This window comes from Acanthisitta chloris, unplaced genomic scaffold, assembly GCF_000695815.1.
Source record: "Acanthisitta chloris isolate BGI_N310 unplaced genomic scaffold, ASM69581v1 scaffold11321, whole genome shotgun sequence".
Taxonomy (NCBI): domain Eukaryota; kingdom Metazoa; phylum Chordata; class Aves; order Passeriformes; family Acanthisittidae; genus Acanthisitta; species Acanthisitta chloris.
The window spans coordinates 120564-146558 of NW_008655534.1; the positions used below are offsets into that span (position 1 = coordinate 120564).

Genomic DNA, 25995 nt, shown 5'->3' on the forward strand with positions numbered 1-25995 from the left:
TCCATTTCTATCAGTATGATATCTGAGATGCAACAGTGTTCTCAAGTTTTATCAGTTGTGGACTCTCCACCATCACCACATCTTACCCTAACCATGAGACATAGATACAGAATGTCTTTAGCAGAAGATCTTTAGAAGAACTGAAGTTGCCCAAAGTTTTTTAACATTAACTCTGCCAACAACACTTGAAGTAATGATAACATGAAAGTATAATAACACTGTGTTCAGTTGGTAGATAATAATATTTTTATAGTTTAAGCAATAACTGAGCTATAAGAATTGCATCAATAGGCAAGATATTATGAAAAGGAAAAAGTACTCCATTTCAAAAGGGATGAAATATAAGGGTCAGACTCCATATGATGCTCTGAGACCATCACATTATGCAAATCCCCCAAATCAATTTGGCAAATATAGTTCCCACCATATACAAATTAATGAAATTTTCCTTGGCCTATGCCCTGAATTTAAGATCAAATAAAATTAAACCCTTATTAATGATGCCTTAGGGTAGAGTGCTCACATCTTTAATTTCTGCTGACATATGTATCTTGAGATTCTGTTTCAAAACTTCTCTCATTTTATTCATAGTGTGTAAATCAAATCCATGAGTCTTTAAAAGTTTATTGAATGACACAAATCAATGAATTAACAACCTCATTAGATAATCAGACAGAAGAAAATATTGCAGATAGAGGCTTTCTTGCATAGATGTCCACATAAAACTGGTACAGGAATTAGTCACGTGGTCCTATGATTAAAACTCAAAAGGCACTCAGTATATTTTGTTAGGATAAAAAATCACCCAGGTGTTAGAAGAAGAAGAGCCAGCACAGTGTAAGCTCCATTTATGATATAATGAAATAGAGATTTCAAATAATGCTTCAGTTCAAAGACATTATCTGGTGATGTATGTAAGGCTAGTAGGGGAAGAAACGCCAATTCTTTGTGTTGATTTTAGACTTTGGACTTTTAACATAATTTTCTCAGTCCTGGCTAAGAGAACAAAATGAATTCACTTATAGGACTCTAGCTTTTGATTTTGGAAACATGCATGTATGTGGTGTTAACTGTGCATTTCTCCTGCATAAAGCCCATCATGTTTTGCTGCTAATAAGTTAGGAAGACATGAAGGGAATGTTTTGCTTCTTTCACCATCCCCCAGATGCTACCACACCAGCAACCTACAGCTGAGCTATTTCTTTAGAGCACCTCCATTGAGGGGTCAACATTTGAAAATTCAGACATAGGAGCAGGCTTCAAATGACTGGACTTCAGAGGAGCTGTGATGGCTAGCTCTGAAATGAGTGGCATGGGGAGGTGAAACAGCTTTTCTAAAGCAATGAGCTCTCATATCATATGCAAGTAGTATAATTGGCAGGGCTTTACCATATTTTAAAATTTGATTGTACACTCTAGGGAAGGAAGTTGCTCAAGGTGACTGCAATGTACTATGGCAGTGCCTCCAGATGAACATAAAAAAATGGATTGAAAGGTTGAAAGGATTTAAAAATTATCAAGTTGTATATGCAGGCAAATTTTTTGTTAGACTGAGTTACCAGTGTCCTTTGTGAGGCTTCTTCTATTAATGGAGGTTAGCTCTTCGTAGGTGCTTGAAAACACATACAGAAGAAGAAGCAAGTCTGGAGAGAGCACTATAGCAGAAGGTGAAGGGTAAATTTGTAGTGTCTACCTAAAAATCTCTAAGTGGTTTGTTATCATCTCAGTCCCATATATATATGATCAGTATATATAAGGCATCCATATACTCATAAATAAATAAATATGACCTTTACAAAATAAGAAAGAGCAAATGATCATAACAGTGGAAAGGATAAATTGGTATCTTTTGCAGCCTTTTATGGAATTTTTTACAATAGAGCGTATTGTCGTATAAGTGATTTGTGTTTAAGGGTCTGGGTTTACAGCTGAGTGCAAAGGCTGGAACAGATTTGGCAGTTCTGCTCAAGAGGATAATATGTTCCACATGATTGCCAAGGCTGGTCTGGAGAATGGCCAGTGGATCTACAACCATCCATCAAGCATGAGCAAAAAGCAGCAGGGAGCTAGCAAAGCTCTCCAGCTTATTAGGTACTTCTGGCTTCATAAAGAGTCTTGCTGCTTATAGCTCACTGCTTTTTCTATAAAGATGGACTACAACTATCTATAGTGACCTTGGTGATATATGTTTGAAATACTAACTACAACAATCTAGTGCTGAACTGCAGCTTTTCTCTTCTCCAGAGTGTTTTAGAACTCAGTACTTGTCAAAAGCATTATTGTAAGCCAACTCATTTTCTCAGGTATAGATATTTCCCTCCCTCTTAACTATGTTTAAACTTAGTACTTGCTGTCCTAACTGGTTTGCTACTGAAAACTTGCCACAGTGACCCCCAACATGCAAACACTGTTTCTGCTCCCCACACAGCCTATGTAAGATGCACAAAGGAAGTCAGGCCAAGACAGTGAGGAAGGGCTGCTGTTGCTTTCATGCCTGCTCAGCCTCATTTGTCACAGTTAGCCAAGACAAGTGATGGATTGAGAAAGTAGCAGGCCAGGTGGGTTTGACAAGGCATCAGCTCCCACTTCACTAATACAGGACAAGTTCTACAAATCAAAACTTGGACATAGAGGGGATATGTTGACCCAAACTGGATCAAGAAATGTCTTGTTGCTATTCTTGGGTTTTTTTTAAGTAGACAGTTGTCTTTACTTCCGTAAAAATTGCATAATACTTTATGTTTACTTACAGTGCCTCATCTCCCCTCTTCCATAAGAAATTCTGAAATCTAACACTACATCTCATCCACGGTGGCTGGAGAGAGAAAGTTTAAAATCATAAACCTCATAGATGAAAAAGATAAAACATGTACATCTTTTAACAAGTCATTATGCTGTACTCATTATTATTTTGGGACAGCATCAAGTTCTGGTGTGCTGGCATGGGCAATGCTATGCAGTTCTGTAACCTCAGATATGACAGCATATATGAGGGGAAGTCTAAATCTACCCCAGGCCAATCTTCACTGGCTCAGCAATAAATAAAGACAGACTGCACAGCAATGTAAACCACTTCCATCTGTTTACCTATCTAAGTTATTTATCCTTGCACAACCCTTTGTATTAGCAATTTTATAAGACTGTCTCTCAGAAGAACAAGAAATAAGGGAGAAAACAAACAAACAAACACTGATACACTGTAGCAAGACTGTTTTCATCTGAAAAGTAATAAATAGCCAGAGTTTGAGGACACTTCTGGATTTCACAGCTAATGTTCAAGACCCTGAGACTTGGGGGGATGTTGTGGGTTTTTGTTGGCATAGTGCTAACTTCACCAGAGGCAGTGCTGAGTATTAGCTTTTGATTGCCCCTGGAATGTCTCCATACCATCCAGCATTAGCTACCTAACAGGTGCTCTGCAGCACTCTATGCAGGTCCTGTCTTTCTTTAAATTTAGAGGGCACACAGTACACCAGTCTGCTGCCTGCTAGCCATGGAGACAGCCCAGACTGCCTAAACTGCACTAAGCATTAGCCATCTGAAGAAATAATTTCCCTAAAACTGCCTAAAGGGCACATTGAAGCAAGCTGGTGCCTTGGAAGACCATTAGAATAAGCCCTCCTCTTGTAAGGTCAGGTTCCTAAATTAAGGTGAGGCAGATTCCCACCTCTCAGATTTTCAGTTATATCCATTTACAGGTGTCAGTAAAAGGGGTTTTTCCCTGCTGCCACAAGCAGTTCTAAACAGGGCAGCCAGTTACAACTGAGCACCTCTGACAACAGGCAGTGCTGCTTCTGCTCCAGCACCTACCAGGCACATATGTCTGTTTTGTCCTGTACTGCACCTTGCCAGTGCTTGCTGATGGTCATTGTAACCATTTATAGCATTTTTATTGCAGCAGTGTGAGCTGGTTTGGCTGCATCTCTCAATACCTTGAAAGGTAGAGGTCTGGCATCAGCCACTCTTCTGCTTGACCTAGTCTTCATCTAAACGATTTCTTTCTGAATTAGACAGCACCTCCATTTACCTTTCACCACTCTCTCTCTTTCCACTGAAGGACTGCCAGAGAAACACAACAGGACTGCACTGCGAGCAGTGTCCAGATGGCTTCATTGGTGATGTGGTCAGAGGAGTGCCCACATTCTGCCAGCCCTGCCCCTGCCCCTTGCCAGAGCTTGCCAAGTATGTTAAGAGTCTTTGCTTCTCTTTGATTTGTGCTGCCTTTGGCCCTTCCCGATGCAGGAGACAAAGCTCCTGCCCTTGACAAATGAGAGAAAATAAGAGGACTACCAGCTGCTCACATTTATAAACACAGAAAACAGCATTTCATTTAGAAGGTGTAAAATATCCTTAAGTGCTCATATTAATTCTTACCAAGAGTGAGGAAAAAATATTTGAACAAATTCAAGCTCACCTTCTTTTATGTAGGAGAGATTATTTGGTTTTCTGGTTACTTTTAAGAATCCCTTAAAGACGAATTCCCAAGGGAGATGGCATTAAGGATTTATGTGGCTCAGACAGAGATCCATCCATGTCCTCTGAAGGGTAAAACCAACCACAAAAAAAGCATAACCTGTCAGTATCCTGAGTCAATTCCAGATGGATCTGATTAGTTGTATTACAGTTAACAGGAAAGGGCTGGAGGACCCTCTGACATGTAAGGTGCCCCTTCAGCTGATATCCAGCTAGTTTTGGGTAAGAAAATCTAAAGCCTGACAGAAAACCAAGACCAAGCCAAAGAGCTCCAGCTGTCATATGCTTTGTGCCTTCAAAAAAAAAAAAAAAAACCAACAAAAAAACCAAACCAAACAAAACAAAACCCGAACAAACCAAAAAACTACAAAATATGACCATAAAACTCTCAGTGGCATGTCAGTAATGCAACTGAAAGAAATTATCAACTTCCTCCTGCTCAAGTTTCATGCTCTGGGAGAGAGCAAATGCAAATCCCACCATAGAGCAGAGAGGAGGAGATGCTAGCAAACAGTTGTCAATGGGCTATTTTTCAGGGAGGTACATACTCCCCTTGTGTTGTTTCCCATCCTGCTTTCAGCAGGGCTTCTCAGCAAAGGGAATTTCCTCCTCACTGTATTTGTTTGCTGTTGCTATAGGGTTGCTCACAAAGCCTTAAGGTGGGATGAGCTGTATTTGGCTCAGCTGCTCAGTGGCATCGGCTCAAACTGGCAGTGGAACAAAATCACTCTGGCCAAACTCCCACAGATCACCTCTTGGCTTTTGCAGTGAGCTGCAGACACAAGAGAAGGCCCAGAGGGTGGGGAACAGCTATTGCTGAAAAACTTCAGCTTTGCCTGGATTATAGAGAAAATCCTCTGGAGACAGTGGAAGAACCTGACTTTGCACAGATGCAAAAAGGCTTAGAGTGAGTGAGCTCACAGACTAAGCAGACTGCTTCCTCTAGTTTCAGTAGCAGCTGCAATGCCTGAAAAAGTGGAAATACAACGCACAGAAGCACTGCTATTCCCTTAGCAAAGTGATTTTTTTTTAAAACTTGTTGGCCACAGAGCAGAAAGTATAAGAAGCTGTTCTCTCCACCACAACCTGGGCTGCACAAGACCCAGTCACTATTAAGCAAGGTCACTCAAGCAAGGTCTAGTCTGTCCTCCCTACAGTGCAATTTAACACAGCATGGCTGGGTCTGCATTCACTCAGCCCCAACTCATTCTGCAGCCCACTGGGTTCTGCAGCAGAGCCCCCTGAAGCTGGGAGCTGGAGAGCTCACAGGGCCACTGAGCAGGGCTCAGTGCAGTGGGACCAACAGGGACCTGGTGTACAGCCTCTCTCTGCCAGAGCTGTGGGAGATAGGAGCAAAGGCCAAGGACCATTCCCAGCTTCAACATGCTCCTTAGCCCTGCTGCTAGGAACTTAATGCCTCTTGTATTCCCAACCACCAAAAACAAGGAAGCCCTGAACCCAGAAGGACAGCAGCATAGGATTGGGAAGGAAGAACAAAAGTTGCAAGGAGTCTGAATGCAGATGCTTCAACATTAGCAGCAATATAACACTTGGACTTGATGAGCCTTGTGGGCCCCTTCCATCTCAGAATATTCTATGTTCTATGATATGCCACTCCTTTAAAACTACCTCAGTAAAATTCACTTCAGTTTTACAGAGTTTCCCCTCAAAAAGAGTCCTGAAAGAAATAATTAGAGGAATATCTGATCCCAATTTGCCTCATACCCCTGTTTAAATAACAGGCAGAAATTGTCTGTTCAGCTTCTTGCATGAGACAGACCTGACCACAGCAACAGTCTTCAGCTGGGGCCAGAACATGCAAATAATAATAATTGAGCAACATTCAGCCTTGTGTAACTAAATTCAAAGAAAAAATGTTCTTTGTTGGTTTGGATATTTTTTCAATTTTCCTTCATTAAGCCTACTCCACACATAGTATGGCAAAATAATAACCCTACCAGAAACAGAGGAGTATTAAATATCTTAAATTAAGAACATCCAAAGGATGTTGTTTTGTACTCTGTTTTACCTTGGAAATAGCCAGTGAATTCATAATAGGTGAAATGACCAAATCTGTAAACTGACAGACTCATCAGACAGATATTTTTTCCTGGAATTCAGCTGTGTGTCTCTAGATTTTCTGACCAGACTATCTTCATATCTGCTGTCCTGGGAACTTTTGGAGTAACTTTTGGACATTACACATGGAGTCTAATGTCATCTCTTTGGAATAAAAAAAAAAAAAAAAAGGATGGAGTTTGCTTAACAGTTCAGCAGATGTTACTTCTTTTTAAACCCAAGGGAATTATACAACATTTTTTCCCCTAAAAGATCACAAAAAAATATAAAACTTCAGGAAGGTTTTGGTCTTATTTCATAACTTAAATCCACAATGTGGTTTTCTCAACTACGTGAAGGAATTAGCCTCTGTAAGAGAAGATGAGCCCTGCCAAACTATTATGGTTTTCTCAATATGTTCCTGTAAAATCTGCACAGAAGTTAATTTGTGAGTCTGTGAGAAGAATCTCATTTTGTGTTCTCTCTGGTTAAATGAAATGTTTTGAGGCAGCAGAGATCTAGACACAGATTTATTTGACTCTGGTTGTCCAACCAGCTGAGAAATGCTGTCAGGAACTGAAATTATGCAGGAATTCTTGTCTCTTTTCAATGCTGTTTGTTCCTGGAACAAGCAGTGCAGGGATCATGCTCTTTCCCATTGCTGTGAGTCTTTTGTCCTGTGTGAAAGGGATGCAACCCAGTCACAGCTGCCCAGCACTGTACAACTCAGGATCTGTGTTTTAGCACCCATGGGCCTGCAGCTGGCAACTGCTGCCACTCACTAGTCTGGTTGCATTCCTGTGCTGGCAGAAATTTATTCACACATGTTGCAAACTAAGTGGAAACATCTTTAGGGCTGTATCTCTTTATTCCTGCAAATGTATTTAAACCATGTTCAACACCATGTCTGAAGTGTACACAGTTTGCACTTTCCCCATCTGGCTGCTTGGATCTGTCCCTTGGATCTCATATTTAGTTACACATTTGTTACAACCTGAAAACATAAGAAAGGAAAGGAATTCATGATTTAGAATCAGGGCAGTAAAAAATACAGCCCAAGTCATTATTGCAATCAGCATGTTGATCTCAGAAGAGGCCACAGACTCTTTCCAGCTTACCTGGAAAGATGGTAGAGCAGCCTTGGTTACTGCAAACTCAGTTACTGTAAATGGGAACAGCATCACTGAGGTCAGTTTTCACAACACAGCACTTCCAGATTGGATTTGAGGGAAACTATAGGATTTGCATAGGAAACTGCTGCACCCTTTCCAGCATCTCAGTTTCTGAAGTGCTCACTGCAGTGTTTTTCACAAGCAATATTTTAGCTCTTAGAATAAGAGACAGGAAGCAATTAGGTTTACATGACATAGACATTTATCCTAAGTCCCTTATCTAAAATGGTGTATCAAAACCTGCAGGTGTGACTGATTTACACTGCAAGACAAGAACTTATAGATATATATGTATTTGTACAGCTCCCTAGTGCTATATATTAATTAGTGCTTTCTATACTAATTAAAATGACTAAACAAGGGGTATAATGTGAATAATATAAAGATTTTAATACCTATTCAGCAATGGGTAACCAGGACCAGAGTTCATACTGACAGTAAATGTCCATAATGTAATAAAGAAACATTCCCAAGTGTTTGCCATTGCCTGCTCTTCTAACTATTCATTCTAACGAAATTCCAGCTTTGCAGTTTCCTGTTACAGAAAAAGTGGAAGTGTGCGTTGTGTCTGTAAGGAAAACTATGCAGGACCCAACTGTGAAAGGTAAGAAACTAATAGGATAAGTTACTGGTCAGCAATACTGAAGTCCAGAATTCTTCCCATATAGGGGAGAAATCTTGTGCATTTGTTTTCATCAGGTTGAATCATGTCTGTTAAATTATCTCCTTCATTTCCTACTAAAAAACATTAAACCTTGCTGTAAAGACATGTCATCATAAGGCAGACATTTACCCTTGATGTATTTTGATCTAGTTCTTGCACTTTGTGTACCTTCATGTGGTGATCTTCCTAAAAGAAATGCAATTTAAAAATACAAAATACAAATCAGGAACAGCAGCTGAAGTGAAAAATAACCACCACATAGATGCCTCTGGCAATTCATACCCCTAAAACATATAGCAGGCTTCTACCAAATACTTTTTTTCAAAAGCAAAGTATAATAAATCCATCATTGAATCAAATTCTTAATGAGCAGATGCAGCTTTTTTAGTTACATTTTAAATGTCCTTCACAGATATAATTCAATAAAATCAAGCAAATAATCATTGACCAGTGTTGCTTTTCCACTTTCCCTTATGGCCATAAACAATTTCCAGTAAATATTCTCTAAATAACAAAGTACACAAATAAATGGAGCTACACAGCAGAAATATAACTTCCTCTCATATCCTGTAGTCACTATGCACACACATAGATGATGTTTCAATGAATGTCAGAGGCCTGATTATAATTCAGAAATGGTCCTTGAGCAGCCAATAAATTAAAACAGCTCTAACACAAAGACTGAGGGCTATGGGATGGCTCAGGCACTGGCTTCCTTAACATCTCATTTTGCTTTCCCTTAAAGCCCCTGAAGTATTTGTCTTCAGTCAACTGTGATTAATGGGCAAGTCTTGAATGCAAATGATACTTAATGTAACTGTCAGAGAAGGGAGAAAAGGGGATGTTTAAGATGCAAAGAGAAATCGATATGAAAAAGGTAAGATGAACAAATGAGTGAAGGCTTTTCCCCTCACAGATGATGCAAAAACATCAGTATCTAACCTCCACATCACTAACATGGTGACAGCAGCAATGAAAGCCCTTTAGACAGATGGCACAGAACTAAAAAAAGCCACCCTTGTTTACAGGCCCATGGCTGTATTCTTTTGTTCTTCAAAAATGTCAGGTTTATACACAAAGGATAATGCAGACAATTAAAAGGTCAGTGAGGTTTCTTAATGGTTATTAAAACGTCAGCCTAGAGTACAAGCAATACAAATCCTATGAAATGGGTAGCAGATGTATAGTAACAGCACGAAACAGCTTCGGCTTTGTTTTCTAATAGCCACTGTGCTGCCTGACACAGTGCATCTGTCTCAAGGAAGGCAAAGCTGGGTAGAAAACGCTACAGAAAGAAATTAGCCTGTCCCAGACACCATATTAAGACCTCAGCTAATCGCTGGGGTAAGCAGCAAGCAGTGGCAAACAGGAGTTGCCTTCTGTTAGGCTCCTTGCTTGTCCCTATCCACTTGCTAACAAGCAAGTTACAGCTTCACTTGCACTGCTGCTGGGCACTATCAGCACTCCCTACTCCCACTGCAGCTATGGCACCATCAGCTTGATGGCAGGAGGACTGGGAGATCCTGAGCAAGAAGAGGCATCGTGCCTGTCCCTCCCTGCACCCAAAGAGCAGCTTGTATTCCCATCCTGCTCCACACTCTCCCTCCCAGCTCTCCACAGCAGTCGATGACAGGCAGTGTGATGCAGTGAGCTGCAGGACATCCCTTCACCGGCAGCACGTGGGATCTCCAGAGCAGCTGACTGGGAGGCAACCTGGTCCCTTTCCTCTTGCATTTGTTTAGACTTTCTTGTGCAGCTCTAGAGGCTTGGCACAAACCTATTCAGTTTATGTTTGCCAGCAAATGGTGGTGTGAAATCACAGAGACCCTTGCTAGGAACTGAGAAAACCAGCTTTCCAATTCAAAATTTAGGAATAAATCCTTTTGCTCCTGGACTTCAGCAATAAGACATTAGGGTGGTAGCTGATTAAATGCAGGTCGTGTTAATGTCCAAATGTTAAAAAAGATAACTAAACAAATGACACTTTAGTGTCCAAAGCAAATAGATGAAAAAGGATCTTCTGGCATTGCTGTGAAACAGGAAGTTAATTTTTTACTCACCAATAATTACAGGAAGAAACTATGGCTGCAAAATTAAACAGAGATAACTGAGCTGTTTTATTGTGGGAGAGGAAATATTCTTTGTTAGCAACAAAGAGTCATTTATTGATATAATGTAGGAAAAGACATTTACTGCAGGCCTCTGAATTTTTTCAGGCCATAAAGTGCAGAGATGGAGCAGTATGTTTCCAGTCACCAGTCTCTGTTCTTCTCATGTTACCCACCATTCAAAGAGGGGCCAAGTGCCTCAGCCCTATGAGATGCAATAAGTGGCAAAGAGAACAGGAAAGTGAAGGTGACATGTTTATTTTCAGCTCTGAAAGTTTCTATTTGTTTTTAACAGCTAGTCCGGATGAGAAGATATGGCTAATAAAAGTGAGTCATAAAGTCACAGAATGCTTCAGGTTGGAAGGGACCTTAAAGATCATTTAGTTCCAACCTCCCTGCCCTGGGCAGGGAAACCTTCCACTACACCAGGTTGCTCAGAGCCATATCCAACCTGGCCTTGAACACTACCAGGGATAGGGCATTCAGAACTTCTCTGGGCAACATGTTCCAGTGCCTCAGACGGTCATAAAAAGCAGCACTTACAAAATATATCTGTGAGGAAATGTCCACTACATTCCTGGCAAGTGAACAGAAAGGTATATTTCAGAAAAAAAGAAAAAAATTACATTTCCCAGTGAGAGTGCAGACATTGATGAGGATAGCATGCTGTCTTTGGTAGATGCTGGCTAGCACTAACCAAAATGCTGGTCTGGCCCCAGCCCTACTCAGCAGCCTCTGTGATTTGGTGGCCACATTTGACAGATGACCATTTGAAAAATACCAAACTACAGAAAATCAAAAAAACACCTGACTCCACCAAAGCCAGATAAATGACCCTCAGAGCTCAGTGTCGTATTCAGAGTTCTTCAAGGGGTGCATAGCACTCCCAGTCCCACATTTATTCTTTACATCTGGGTCACCCATATGATAAAATCTGCACCAAAGACTCTGGCAGTGCTGCAAAGAGACAAAAAGCCTTTGTCATTGACAAAAACAGTATTTGAGGCAGCCAAGTGGTTTATATTAAGATGCTTTAAATTTTATGTGTTTTTTACTGTGGGGGGTCAGGACTGGAACGTGAACAAAGCAGTGTTGAGGAAATTACTTTCTTTATTAAAAAAATAAATCAGCAAACACAGGAACAGATAAAAACTTTAAGCTTTTATCAGATTGCCCACATTTTCGTCATTCAGATCTGGATTTGACTATGTTCAGATCTTAGGAGACAACAGACCTCAGCTCAGGTACCTAGCCAGAACCTGGGAAAATTAAACTGAACTGCCTGAGCTCTCACCCTCCCCACCCACCAACAGCAGAACAAACAGCATCTTAAACAGGACTTTATGGATGGGGGAAAAGACAAGGACAGCATGGTGATAAAACAGAATGGACGACAATAAATACTCCTTACCTAAATCAATGCAGCAAGTATTCAATCCTCCAGTTTCTGCAGCCAGCAATTGCTACACCAGGTAGTTATCCTCCTCCTTGCAGTAATTCTTCATTTCCAGTTCAGGGATCAGCTCCTGATCTCTGTGCCCCAGGCTCCTGGGTCCTGTGTCCCCCTGCCACCATGCAGTGACACTGTGAAGAGTGTGGGTTGCTCCTGTTCTTCCAGCTGACCCCTCCAGTCCATCAGATGCTGCTCCATGCTGCTCCAACTGCCAGCTTCTCCAGAAAATCCCTTTCTCAAGGATTTGCTCTCATGAGCTGCTCCATGCCTACCCTGGTACCAGCTCTCTTTGCCTCACTGGTGGTTTTGCAAAAGCTCCTCTAGCTTGTAGGATTAAACACACTCCCTGATATCAGCAAAAGCATCTTTAACTGAGACCCTCTATTCCCAAATGATGACCAAATCTACTACCTCTTAGCTTAGGGCCACTGGTCACCCAGGAATGTTGCACATGGCTGGTTTGTCTAGACTTTCAAAAACCACCACAGTTTCAACATCTCTTCCATCTTAAGATGTAGAGAGTTCTTGCCTGAAATACTTCCCAAACATGATAAGGCATGACAAGTAATTTGCACCCATTTCAGGCCTTCGCTGTGGTGTGTGATACTCACTCCCCTCTCTCCCTCTGCAAACCAACACAGGAATCCTTCCTTCCTGGGCTGGTGGCTGCTCTAAGCTTTTTGCCCTCATCCAGCAGGCTAACATCGAACAGATCTGAAAAATGGACTCTGGTTCAGTGACTGTTCTGTTTTGCAAAAACCAGAAACTGCCCCAATACCTCACCATAGAACTATTTCTATAAAACCTTTCTGGCCAGTACTTTTAATGTATATTTGTCATGGAAATAAGGTCTGAACTTCCTCTGAGTTTCAGCATCATGAAATGCAGTCTCTCACCCCAGTTTCCTATATAACACAATACAGTTGGTGAGATCCAAAGCTAAAAATGACCAAAATAAACACTGTAGAGCTGCCTCTCTGCCAAGGTCATTCCGTCACAGATTTTGAAAAAATAAAAATAAATTCATGCAGACTCGTGTGCTTTTCTTGGTAACACAAATAAGATCAGAGGGAAAAAAAAAGGTACTGCAGATGGGAATGTCATTGCTCGTCATTGCCAGGTTTGCTCTTCCTTTCAGGTGCGCCCCTGGTTACTATGGGAACCCTTTGCTAATTGGAAGTACTTGTAAAAAATGCGACTGCAGTGGCAACTCAGACCCAAATCTGATTTTTGAAGACTGTGATGAAGTGACCGGCCAATGCCGCAACTGTCTGCACAACACCAGCGGGTTCAAGTGCGAACGATGCGCTCCGGGTTACTATGGGGATGCCAGATTTGCTAAAAACTGTACAGGTATTGTCTATAATTTAGTACAGCAGAGCTGAGCAAAAGGCACCACAGCAGGATCTATGGATGATCTCTCAGAGATCACAAATGCCTGAATGAGTTAGCAGACACCTGTGGCCCTCGAGGGCAGTGGGTGCTCCCAGCCATCTACCAGGTGGGATAATTTGTATGCCTGTTCAGTTGAATCATTGCAGGCACTAGGGAAATGTCTCTTTCCATTGCCCATGAGCAAGACTCAGAACTCAGACTCCAACATCTCTAGTGCCTGGGCAAGATTAAAGCAAGCACTGTTATGTCCTCCTGAATCTTGTTTTAAATGAGTGTCTCTAAGCTTTCTTTGGCAGAGACTCCACACTTGTACTTGTCCACACCTTGTGCTGCCCAACATGACCACTCAGACTGATGGTGCTTAAAGACTTGAAAGCATGTTTTGTGGGAACAGGATCATCCTTCCTGTCCTGACCCAATCCCCACTCACTTTCTGCTAGTTTCCACACTGGTAATGTATTTTGCATTTCCTATGAGTCTGTGTAATCTTTTTGGTTACTGTATTTCCACACCAGAGATGACTACACTTTCAGCATCTGGAAAAGTGCTACCCAGAGGACCTTACCAAAACATACCTGCACAGAGGGGTCACAGAGGTTTATCTCCTCTAATATAATTATTCTCTTAATTTACATGGCATTTAATCCAAACAGGGCTTTGACCTCATGTCCTTTGACCTTGCTTTGGCTCTGAGAGACAAGTTTACATCCTCTTTCAAAGCACTCAGAAATAGCTGCTGCTAAAGGCAAAATGCAGGTGGTCAGAACAAGGACCTTGGGGCTCACTCCCACCTCTTTTGTGGGGTCATTCCTTCAAGAACCAGAACACAAATGGGGGAGACAGATCATTCCTAGCACTCAGCCTGACTCAAAAGTAAGACATAGCCAAAGCTCACACCCAACTTGGACCTCTGAAGTGCTCTGGGACCTCAAAGTACAGAGCTACAGACCTCAGGGCCTTAGCAATACCTTGATCAAACCTATGTCCTTCTTTCAACTCGCTGTGGGCTTGGACTTTGCTTTTTACTACCTTACTATAAAGTGCTAAGGTGTGTCTTGGGACACACAGGATGGAGGCTGTGAGGATGCTCTGTACTCAAGTTCCCTTTGTGCTGATATCTTCATTTGTAGGGGACCGTGTATGATGCCACTAGTGGTCTGTTCTAGTTTTATGTTCCAGTGACAGCTAGAAGTTGAGTGCTCATCTCCAGGATGTATCTCACATCTCTAGGTCATGTCCTTAAATTCCATTTATGCTGAACAGGGAGAGATGGTGCTCATGCACAGTGATCCCAAAAGCCAAAGCCAGGTACTAAAACCAGCTAAAAAGACACTGGCTGTAGGGAACAATATGCCTGAAAACACTGCTCCTGCCTGGATTTAGGCACCCATGGCATGCCCAAAATTCAGCATCTCTGTGATTTTGAGGTTGCAAAAGGAAACATTTATGAACTTCACTAAGTCAATTCACCTGAGATTATTTAACTGCAGTCCTCCCATAATGAATGCAAGGATCTAGTCTGTGGCTCCTGAATGCCATGAGGCAGGAGAAACATACCCAACAAAGTGCAGCATTCATGCCCTGACCCTGGGCAAAAGCAAAATTCGAACACCTAAGAGTAGCTTTGCCAGAAGTCTGAGGCCTACAGGGCATTCCAAGAGTCTAAGGAGGTTATGTGTGACATAATTTTGGAAGATGCCTCTGAACATACAGTTTTGAAAATCAAGTTAAGTCAAACTTTCATTGCCTCAGTATAGGTTTTTTTGTTTGCACCCTTGAGGAGGTGCAAAGGGCTACTCTATACAGGCTTTTCACACGGACTATAAATCAGCATGGTAGTTCTCTTCATTAGCAGATTTTGTTGTAGTGTTTGATCTTTGCTAAAAATAAAAAGTGCTAGGGCTCTTGAATATGTTATGAGAGGTACAGCTTTTCTCTATTTAGAAGTGAATTTAATCTTGTAGCGCATTCTATCAAATCCTGACTTTGCAGTATTATGTTTCAAAGAATTACACACTTCTCATTTCAACTTTATTTCTGCTGAACACCACAATGTGCTGTACTTGACAGTACTGTGTCGTTTGCAGTACACCAATACATCCATGGTATTCAAACTATTCAGGTAGCTCACAGGGTAAGCTTATACTTTGTTTGGCATTGAGGAACAACTAAGAACTATTGCTTAGAAAAATATTGATTCTGAAATAAAACAAGTATCTTCTTTAATGCTGAAAATTACAGAAACAAAACTAGTGTAGGAATCAGGAGAATCTGTGTACATGGTTTCCACAGAGAATCTCAAAGGGTATATGGGACAAGAAAAAGGCAGGAGAACTAAATGAGCAAACAACACTATCCAGGTAAGATCATCTTTTCTCTTTTGACCAGAAGACAAATTCTGTGTAGCTGTGAGCACACTTCAAAGCTCTCCACAAATGTCCCTCAGAAATAAAGAAGAATAAATTTAGAAGCTTTCTCCACCCGTAAACCATTGAGAGTTTTAATTAAACCATGGAGAGTTTTAATTCCCTACTTAAAATGTGGTACCTCCGAAATAAGTAATTGAAAAATGGTCAGGACATCTTTTGAAAATAATTTGCTATAAGCTTTTGTGTAGCAAACTAACAGGTATCCATTTAAATAAGAAAACATCGTTCAATTTTCTTGAGCACCAACCTCATCTGAATTTGTAATTGTAATCTTGTCATCTTGCCTAGTTCCCATGATACAGATAAAGAGAAAGCTCTGCTTTCAGCTGAGACTTTTCTTTCACTTCTTAACAAAAGAAATAACAAATTAAAAACAACTGTAAATCCAAAAGCTGGGAGTTACCCAGTTCATACGGACTGTGCTGAGATCAAAATACCAACTGTACCAGAAAAGTCATAACCAATTTCTGTTCTTACATTAGTGCAAAACCTGATTGGTTCTACTAACACAGGTCAATTTAGACACAATTATTCTGGCATTAGTACATCATGTTGTCTTTGAAGCTGTATTACACATTTTCACTGATAATTCCTTGAATGTGCAATGTAGAATGTCATTGCAAGGGTAATTCGTCGAGAACAATGGATGGGATGCAATAAAATGGCAGTAAAACATTTTGCTATATGAGATTCTGCTGAAAACATGAGTCACAAGAGCGAAACGCATTCCAGATAAGTCACTGCTGTTCTTATGTTCTGCTTGAGTTTTTATTATTGTATCAAAGTGTTCCAAGGATATTTTAATCTTTAAAATAATATATTTTAAAAGGCCAGTTAAACCTTGAAAGAGACACATTAGATTAAAAATTAGACTTTTTAAATAGCCACTTGTGAGGCAATAAAAATGTAACACACTCAATTTCAAAAAAACAATTTTAAATGTCATTTAGTCTTCATTGTAAGTGGTAGGAGATATTTACTTTTTGATATGCTCCAGCTGACGATGGAATTGGAGTCCAGTATCAATCCCTGATAGCTACAAAGTCTTTTTAGTGACAGCCTGACACAGCATTGATAAATTCCACAGGGCTGTGGAGAGATTTGTAACTAATAATTAACTTATTTGTGTTGCTTTTCTTAGCCCATCTCCTAAATGTCACGCTCTCTAGATGGTGGTGCATAATGACCCATCTGGGCAACTCTGGCCTCACTGTCTCTGCTTGCAACTAGGCTTTGAACAAGTAACTTCAGCAGAACTTCATTCTGTTTTCCACTTTATATTTTATTTGTTCCAATTTGACCACAGTGCAAAACCCAACTTTTCTACATATTGAAGGGAAAACTGGTCCAAGAAGTAATTGGTATTGGTTTGTCTATCCATGCACAATTCTAAGTGCAATAATTTCACTAGTCTTGGGAGGGGAAAGGGGAGTTGAACATTTTGAAGATTCTTCTTTCAAAAATCTTTTCTTTTTCCCCAGCATGTAACTGTGGAGGAAGAATGTGTGACAGCCAGACTGGAGAATGCCTCGCAGACAGTCCTGAAATATCTACTGACACAGGCTGCCCAACCATCAGTAAGATAATTATCACTAGAACACCAAAAACTAATATCGCTCTTGCATTTAGAATACAAATACTAACTTAAGAGCTCAGTACTCCACCTTGACCTTGGTCTCACAGAGCAGTTAAACTTGTGAATATACACAATGCCCCAATGATTGAGTATTTAAACACGATCTCACTCACTTTTCTGAGTACATGCATATGTCCATCTCTGTGATACAGACTGCAGAGCAGTGGGGAGTTATCACCAAAGCTACTTCTATAGACTTGGAGAAACAGTGCCTGCAGAATAATATTCTGGCCCTAGAAACTGGCATCACAACTTTATCTGTGCCATCTTGCATATAATTTCTGGTTTTCTAGTTGTATATCTGTTGTGGTTTAATCCCATCCATAAACAGCCGCTCACACACTGCGGCACCAACAGGATGGGGGAGAGAATCAGAAGGGTAAAAACTAGAAAACTCATGAGCTGAGATAAAGACAGTTTAGTAGGGAAATCAAAAGCCATGCACACAAACAAAGCAAACCAAGGAATGAATTCACTGCTTCCCATGGGCAGGCAGGTGTTCAGCCATCTCCAGGACAGCAGGGCCCTATAATCTTTACTTGGGAAGACAAACATCATCACTCCAAATGTGTGTGTCCACCGCCTCTTCCTCCTTCTTCCTCACAGTTTATGTACTGAGCATGATTCTATATGGTATGGAGTATCCCTTTGGTCAGTTGGGGTTATCTGTCCTGCCTCCTCCCAATTTCCCATGCATCCCCAGTCTCCTCACCAGCATGGCAGTGTGAAAGGCAGAGAAGGCTTTGGTTCTGTGTAAGCACTGCTCAGCACTAAACATCTCTTTATTATCAACCCTGTGCTTGGCACAAATCCAAAACATAGCCCCATACTGACCACTGTGAAGAAAATTAACTCTACCCCAGCCAAAACCAGCACAACATTTAATCTAGATTGTTGCTATTGACAATTTGACATATATTCATCAGTTAGTTTCCTTTCCACTATCTCCCATATCCTAATGATAGGAAGCTCAGGGAGTCTCCAGGACCACTATGTTGTAAATATAAACTGATAGTTTTTAAATGTTAGTATATTTACATCTGTGGTATAATGCAGACCATGTAGCACACATGGGTTCCTAAACTGAGTCCAAGAAGAGGGGTCATGTGCCTGAAGTGCAACCAGAAGGAAACCATTTGGGAGCTGCTACAATATCAAGCTAAAGTGTCTGCACGAATCTGTGTTTCACATTCACCCAAGTCTCTTGCATTTAGTGATGGCACCAGTGTCATGAAAAACAAGGCAACATTGCAAGTATTCATCAGAAACCAGGTGATGGTTCTGTACAAGTGCTTTCCAAGCATGTTATAACTATGTTTGTAAAAGTGGTTCTCCTAATCAAGTAAGCAGCCAAGAGCCCATCTGCTGGACATCCTTGCTTCTCATAGTAAATTTTAAATACGGAGTTTTGGGTTCTGACAAAATGCAGTTGTTTGGTTTTTGACCCTCATCTGTTGTCCTTCAGGCCACAAACATACCGAGCCTCTAGGGAATAGCCAGGAAATACCTCTCCCTCTCTCCCTACTGATTACAGAATTGCTGTGGTAGCTTCTTGGAGCAATCCCATCTGGTGCTGCTCAGCTGGAAATGTCATAACTGTACTATGGGACCTTCAAAGTGGGTGGATGAAAGTGAAAGAAGAATGTGTATCTATCAGAATCCATCAATGACAAACAATGGGGCAAGGGCACTATAACATGAATTTATAACATGAATTTAACATATTTGCTGTTAACTAACACAGACACTAAAGAAAAAATGACACTCGCTTGTTTTCTTATCAGGCTGCGATAAATGTATTTGGGATTTGACAGACGACATCCGATTATCAGTTCTGGCCATCGATGAGAGCAAAGCGACTTTACTGAGCATTTCTACAGGTGTTGCAGCTCAAAAGCGTTTGAATGACCTGAACCTCACTACCACCCATCTCCAGGTACAAACACTGATGACATCTTATTTTTTAATGTAATTTGAATCTTTGAATTTCCTCTCCATTCCTGTAAATTGCAATCTCTTCCCTCACTAGAGAAATAGTTTGTTTTCAGATGCACTGGCTTTTTTTTCCCACACACAGGAGGCAATGTCCAAAAAAAAGGACCATGCCGAGCTTTGGACCATCCAGGTTGATGATGCTGCAGATGAAATGAATGATCTCCTGAGAGAGGCAGCAACACTTGATGAACAGGTTTGTTTATTGTCCCATGCCAAAGCTCTGAGTGTTTACACTTTGTCATATTCACCTGTTAGCATAAAAGTCTACTATAGAATAGTTCCAGCTGGAAAGGACCCACAGTGATCATCTAGTCCAACTGCCTGAGCAATTCAGGTGTGACCAAAAGTTAAAGCATGTTATTAAGGGCATTGTCCAAATGCCTCTTAAACCCTGACAGACATGGAGCATTGACCATCTCTCTATGAAACCTGTTCCAGTGTTTGACCCTTCTTGGTAAAAAGTATTTCCTAACATCTAGTCCAAACCTCTATGTTCACCGAACAAGAGTGGGTGTGCCCTGAAAGATAATTTGGGAAACTTTCTATTTCTGTTTTACAATTTTCTACTTTAGCTCTGAATTAAAAGCATAAATGACTTTTCAAGTCTTCACAAAAAAGGAAGGAGGTAAGGCCAAAGTCTCTTGAATGTGGCCAGTGGTTTGTCACCAATCACAAAAACCTTCCCCTCAGGATCTGAGTTCCCACCTTCCCCCTACACAACATATTTGAGCTGAGATAAACACACTGCCTTTCTCTTTCACATTTGGATTTCTATTTAAGCAAAGTAACCAGCACTACACTAATTCAGATTGACCTTGGGAGTATTTGTAGTATATCTATTTTACAGGTATGTTCTCATAAAATTAAATTAGCTCTGATTAGATATTTCAAAATAGATTACAAACCTGCCAGTTTAAGAGGTTTTTCATGTACCCACTGAGATGGGAGCCTGATCAGCACTCAAGATATTTTTAACATGATTGTAATCATAAATGTTGCATCCACATGCAACTGCCAGACCATAAAATTAAGGTTATCTGCTCTCAGCTCACACAACACTTTCATTGCACCCTGGAATACTACTGCTATGATATATATTATGAGAAGAAATAGAGTTAAAATTTGCTTCTCCCCTATTTTAAAGAGATAATATTAAACATCTTTCTGTTCTTAAGATACATATATATATTAGTGAGATACATCACTCTATGCTATTATCAGAGATAACCACAGCTATAGTAGAACTAGATTATAATTCATGCTTATTGCAAAATGCCAGACCTTATATTCATTGTACTAATTTTTTCACATGACAAATTAAAATTATTCCTTAAACTAAAACTCAAATACTGGAGCAACAAACAGGGGAAAAATAACACAAAGGAAAGTGGAAGAGAAAATTTAAGTTTGGATGTCTATAATTAACACTTACCTGGCAGAAAGGGCATCTCAGAATTACACAGACTATGCCTGTGCTCAAGAGTACTTTGATTAAATCAGGTCACAAACACACACACACCTCAGTACCTGTGAAAATTTGTCAGACCTCACATGCTTCAGTGTCCCTCTATGTAGCTGGTGGGCAGGATGATTAAGGCATTAGTTTTTCTATGAATATTTAGTGAATTTGGATAATAGCATTTCATTTTCAGTACTATCTGGGGATTTTTTAGCTCATTCCTCAATTTGATTGTCCCTGAACCAATAAATTCAGCGTTTCCTCTAATGCTTTTTCCACATCAATACTTGTGATTGTTCCTAAAGACACGGAAATTATAGCCCCGCTCTCTCACACTGAAAGGAAGGCCAAAATAATAACTCTAAATGTATTGAACTCTTTGCTCTTCCAAGGCACTTTTATGGAAATGGCTGCTAGGGCCCTCAGTGGGTTTTGCAGAGATAAGCAGCACCTTCTGTTCAGAGCATTTCATGTGCACATCCCCATGTCTCGGAGGCTGCTGCAGATTCTGATCTAAACCTCAAAGGCAGGATGAATGCACCAACTGTAGGCAAACTCTTCTGCTGAATGAGAAGAGTAAATGTAACCTCTAACTCCCTGAGTCTGCATGGGATGAGCTTTGAGCAAAACAGCACGTAGCTTGATCCTGGATGTTTGGCAGATGGGAGCCAGAATCCTTTCTACTAACAAACGTAAGGACGTTTGTTTTATCACTATGCCTATCCCTTTTAGCAGTGCTGGCCACACTGGCCCTGCCTTCAAGCACCACCTGGGGCCTCTGCAAACCCCAAGTGAAAATGTGGGAGAAGGCTGCTGTCAGTACTGAGCCTGCAGCCAGAAAATAGCTGAGCCCTCTGCGTTTCTGGCAGGGTCAAACAAGTATGAAGTGAACATACCAACAGCCAACTATCTTCCCTCTTATGAGGTGCTAGGGCACTGCAAACCCAGAAAACAATTTTACAGTGGAAAATTTTGCTGATGCAGCCCCAACAGAGACAATGAATCAAACACCTTTCCACTGGTAAGTGTGTGATGTGGGTTTGCACACATTGCACACAGACACACACAGACACAGAGACACACACACACGTGTGAGGGGTCCATGAAGCATCAGTGGCACAGTGGTCATAATTTTTTTTCTTTCCTAGTAAATGCCAGTGGAAATTAAGTTTCAGGACTCCCAGAGTCAGTGACCATGTAAAGACCATAACTATGACATGGTAGCTCTCCATTTCCCTTATATGTAAGGGAACACAATGCAGAGTCCAGTGACCAATGCAATAAAGTATAGGAGAGTGGCTATGCTTTTCAGAGTGTTTTCAATCCTTGTTCTTTTTCCTATTTTAATAAGTTGCACAGCTGGAGACCTCACTTGAGGGAGACACTGATCTAAAAATGGTTGTGAGCTTGACAGCTTTTTCTTCATTCTATATGCTTACTCAGAAAATGCCATACCCAGCAAAATGAGATAGTCCCACTGAATGCCTGGGAGGTTCAGCAATGGAGTTTTAAAACTGCACATAATTTATGAAAATTTGATTGCAGCAAATGATGAATAAATATGGGACAGATTTTAGTCTCCTGCTCTGCAATTCTGAAAGCACCGGCAAGACAGATCTTCTCTTCAAACACCTTTGTAAACACCACTTTATATGATAAAAAGGACTTTCACAGGCTCATCAGGAGAGAGAAAAATGTGTGTTTATACCGCTCATCCTCACATGTGCATATGAATCTGAAAAGAAATATAATGTTTCTCTCACATGGTTTATTCATAGGGAAATGAAGCATCCAGCAAAGGCCAACTGATTGAGAAGGAAACCACGAAGACCAACAACCGTGTGACTCAGCTTGTGCAGCAGCTCAACAATATGAGAGATAACATTCAAGGTAAATAGGTTCCTTTCTGGGCCAGCCCAGTGTCAAGAATGTATTAATGAAACCTCCAGCAAAGAAATGTCATATCACCTGGGCACTCTCACAAAGTAACCTGCACATAAGGTTTTTGCAGCCTGAAATGACATGACAAAAACTTGTCTCTTAGGAGACAAGTGACACCATGGGCTGACTTGGTCTGACACCCAGAACAAGAGCTTCTATTTCATTTTTCTTTCTTGGACAGAGCAAAAGAATAGTAAATAGGTTTACTTCAAGCTAATTCAGCTTGTGTCATTGTGTGTTTGAATAGCTGCTCAAGGTATTTATATACCCTTGTGGTAAAAAAAAAAAAAAAAAAATCAGTATCAGATTGGGGCTGCATGGAGCCACAAATACAAGCACAGAATGGGCTATGACAGTGCTCTGTGTTTTAGTTATCAGCAGACTCATACAAGGGCACTATTCCTATCCTGCTAATAAGTAGTGGAGGCCATATGAATAACTGGAGAGATTTTCCAAAACTGTGCTTTCCTCTTTGAACCCTTGTCAGTCAGTTAGGTCTGACCACTTTTGATGATCACACCAGTGAGTATTACTTTAAATCTAGCTTTTGCCTTTTAGTAAACTGTTGCTGTGAAGGATTATAAAAAGAAGTGAAAACAGTTGGAAACATGTAGGTGAAAATTACTTCCACCATCCTCAAAATTATTCTTCTACAGGGCCATCACCCCTGTAGAAGGCAAATCACTTTTTACTGAAGGGGTGTATGTGTACACAGACACACAAATGCGTGTGCTGACATTAGGAAAAAAAATCCATAGAGCCCCTGGTCATGATCAGTTACTGTTCAGCATGAGCCTTCAAAGCTTCACTAATGAGCTCAGGAGCCAGCAAGAACATGCATACAAAGATACTCTGCCAAAGAATCAGTGGTGCCACAATTACACATCTATTTTTTATAACCATCTTAGGGATGCATAGTGCTGTCTTTGCCAACTCTGATTATCCACAACACTAGTGAAAAATGCAAGCCAAAGGCATGCACATCATAGGACATAAAAGATGGGGTGACTGGTATTCTAGGCCAGGGATTCAGAAGAGGGTAAACATTGTAATGCCTACACTGGGGATGGGTGAATTCAATTTCAGCTTCAGGGATCCAACAGTGTTTTTTTGAACTGTGACCAAAACCTTGAAATAGTATCTCTCTCCAAACCAGCTAGGCAGTATCAGACCAGGAGCCATATGTTACCTCTTTAGGGTGCCTCAAACTTCTTCAGATGGAAAAAGATGTTATTTCCATCTCCTTACCATTGTTGTTATTTAATAACATGATCTTTTTGCAGCAGCACTTATAAACCACAATCCTGGATGAAAGCCCCAGCCTGCTTCATGCCACAGAACTCAGTTAAATGATGATATAAGCCTATAAGAACTGCCAAGCCAAATAATGCGCACAACCCACGCCTGCTTAATCTCATCCTCTTCTGATGAGACCTCCACATATGCCAGAAAGTGTGATTTATTTACAGGTTTAATTTCAAGACTAGATTAAACATAATAATTATCTACTATAAAGTTGAAGATAATTAAAGCTTTCTTTTGCCATCAGCAGGATCTGGATTCACAAAAGTAAAAGTACTCCATGGTATTTACTTCTCCATAGTCACACTGAATTGACCATCTGTTCCTTCTTCCCCCCAGAAATAAGCAGCAAGTCGAAATACTATGCAATTCAACAAGAGCTGAGCCCCGAAGAAATTGCCCAGAAGAGAAGTGAGGCTGAGGAGATGCTGAAGGAGATCAAAGGCCGTAAGCCCTTCGCTAATTCGAGGCAACTTGCAGATGAGGAGGAAAATGCAGCAGAGAAATGTGAGTTTTAAGTCTGTTTTCCATTCAGCCACGTTTTGATGCACAGCTAGCATAGGTTGGGCAGCTCTAGGTGTACTGCTGAGTCCCCAAGGAGGACCAGCAGCTGCTTGGCAAGCACCAACTGGTATGCTTGAGATGTTGCTGCTTCCAAATGCCTGTGCCAAGCCTCTGCTGGTGCTTGCTGCTCCCTGTGGCAGAATGGGGAGAAAAAGATCTGTGTGTCTGTGTGTGCCTGTGCACTGCAGCACCTCAACAATAGCTGCTTAGGAAGGTTCATGGCAGGGCTGGCTTTGCTAACGTGAACATCTTGCCCCCTGCCAGCTCTGCCATGGGGCCAGCAAACTCCAGCAGAGAGAGAAAAACTGCTGGCATGGGAAAAAATTCTCACAGCTCGATGAACGTAAGACAGAACATGAGACATAAGGACTGTGTTCTCCAGAATAGCATGCCTAGGTTTGACAATGAAAAACAAATGAAAAACAAGGAAAGACAAACCTAGTTTCTTTTCGGAAAATCTTCTTGAGAGGGGGAAATTAATAAGATTTAAATGAGACAGTAAAATAAGAGGCATCTTTCCTCTTCAAAAGAGGAAGGAAAATTAAAATCTAGGTATATGATCTCTCTCTCAAGTGAGCTTTAAGAAAAGTGTTTTACTGTCACCTGAGTAACAGCAGCAGAAATTGTTGTATAGGTAAGTATTGTCAGATATTCAAGCTTTGGCTTAATTGATGACCTCTTATTTTTCTCCCAGTGCTACAGCAAGTTGAAGAGTTTTATGAGAAGTACAATGACACCAGATCCCTAGTATCTGATGTGCTGGAGCAGTTCAGCGAGCAGGATGTGAAGCTGTCAGACCTGGAGGAGGCATTAGACGAGGCACTTGACTATATTATACAAGTAGAGGATATAAATAGGGAAAACACAGCCAGTCTCCAAAGCCATGAGGTACTGTGCAGTACATTTATCATAACTGCTGTGTATGAACACACCACCCCTGCTGTTGCTAAAGCAGTAGATTGCATGCAATTTAGATTCAGAAGCCATCATGCCAGAAAATTTCTTGGACAACTCAGCAGGATCTTTAGATCTAAGTTGTAGAAGTGTGGAGTGACAAAAAATTGACAAGATTTGGCATGTCATGTCCAAAGAAGAGATGGATATTTATGCCTAGACTAGGAAGACATCTTACAGTAAAACCCAAGCAGCTTGAAGTTTCATGTAGCATGGCTGCTATAAGTATTGTGGTGGAATTGTGTCACCTATTAGGTACTGATTTATAATGTGGAAGGACTTCATGTTCACAACAGTAATTATATTCTATGAAAATAAGTATTTGTAGACTGCACTGCATTTCTGCTCTGGGCTGTGTGTGTTCATACAGTCCCATCCAAACTTTCTCTCTG

The 25995-nt window shown here is 40.8% G+C and overlaps 1 protein-coding gene across 1 annotated transcript in view; it reads left to right on the top strand.

Moving 5' to 3' along the window:
- Positions 1 to 25995, top strand: part of LOC103811013 (laminin subunit alpha-4-like) — a 68513-nt gene that overhangs the window by 25130 nt on the left and 17388 nt on the right. The window contains exons 3-11 of the mRNA XM_009083950.1: positions 4058 to 4182; positions 8227 to 8307; positions 13067 to 13281; positions 17234 to 17329; positions 19173 to 19324; positions 19466 to 19576; positions 22621 to 22732; positions 24425 to 24592; positions 25344 to 25537. Of these exons, the coding sequence (XP_009082198.1) occupies positions 4058 to 4182; positions 8227 to 8307; positions 13067 to 13281; positions 17234 to 17329; positions 19173 to 19324; positions 19466 to 19576; positions 22621 to 22732; positions 24425 to 24592; positions 25344 to 25537 (1254 nt within the window). The remainder of the gene's footprint in view (positions 1 to 4057; positions 4183 to 8226; positions 8308 to 13066; positions 13282 to 17233; positions 17330 to 19172; positions 19325 to 19465; positions 19577 to 22620; positions 22733 to 24424; positions 24593 to 25343; positions 25538 to 25995) is intronic.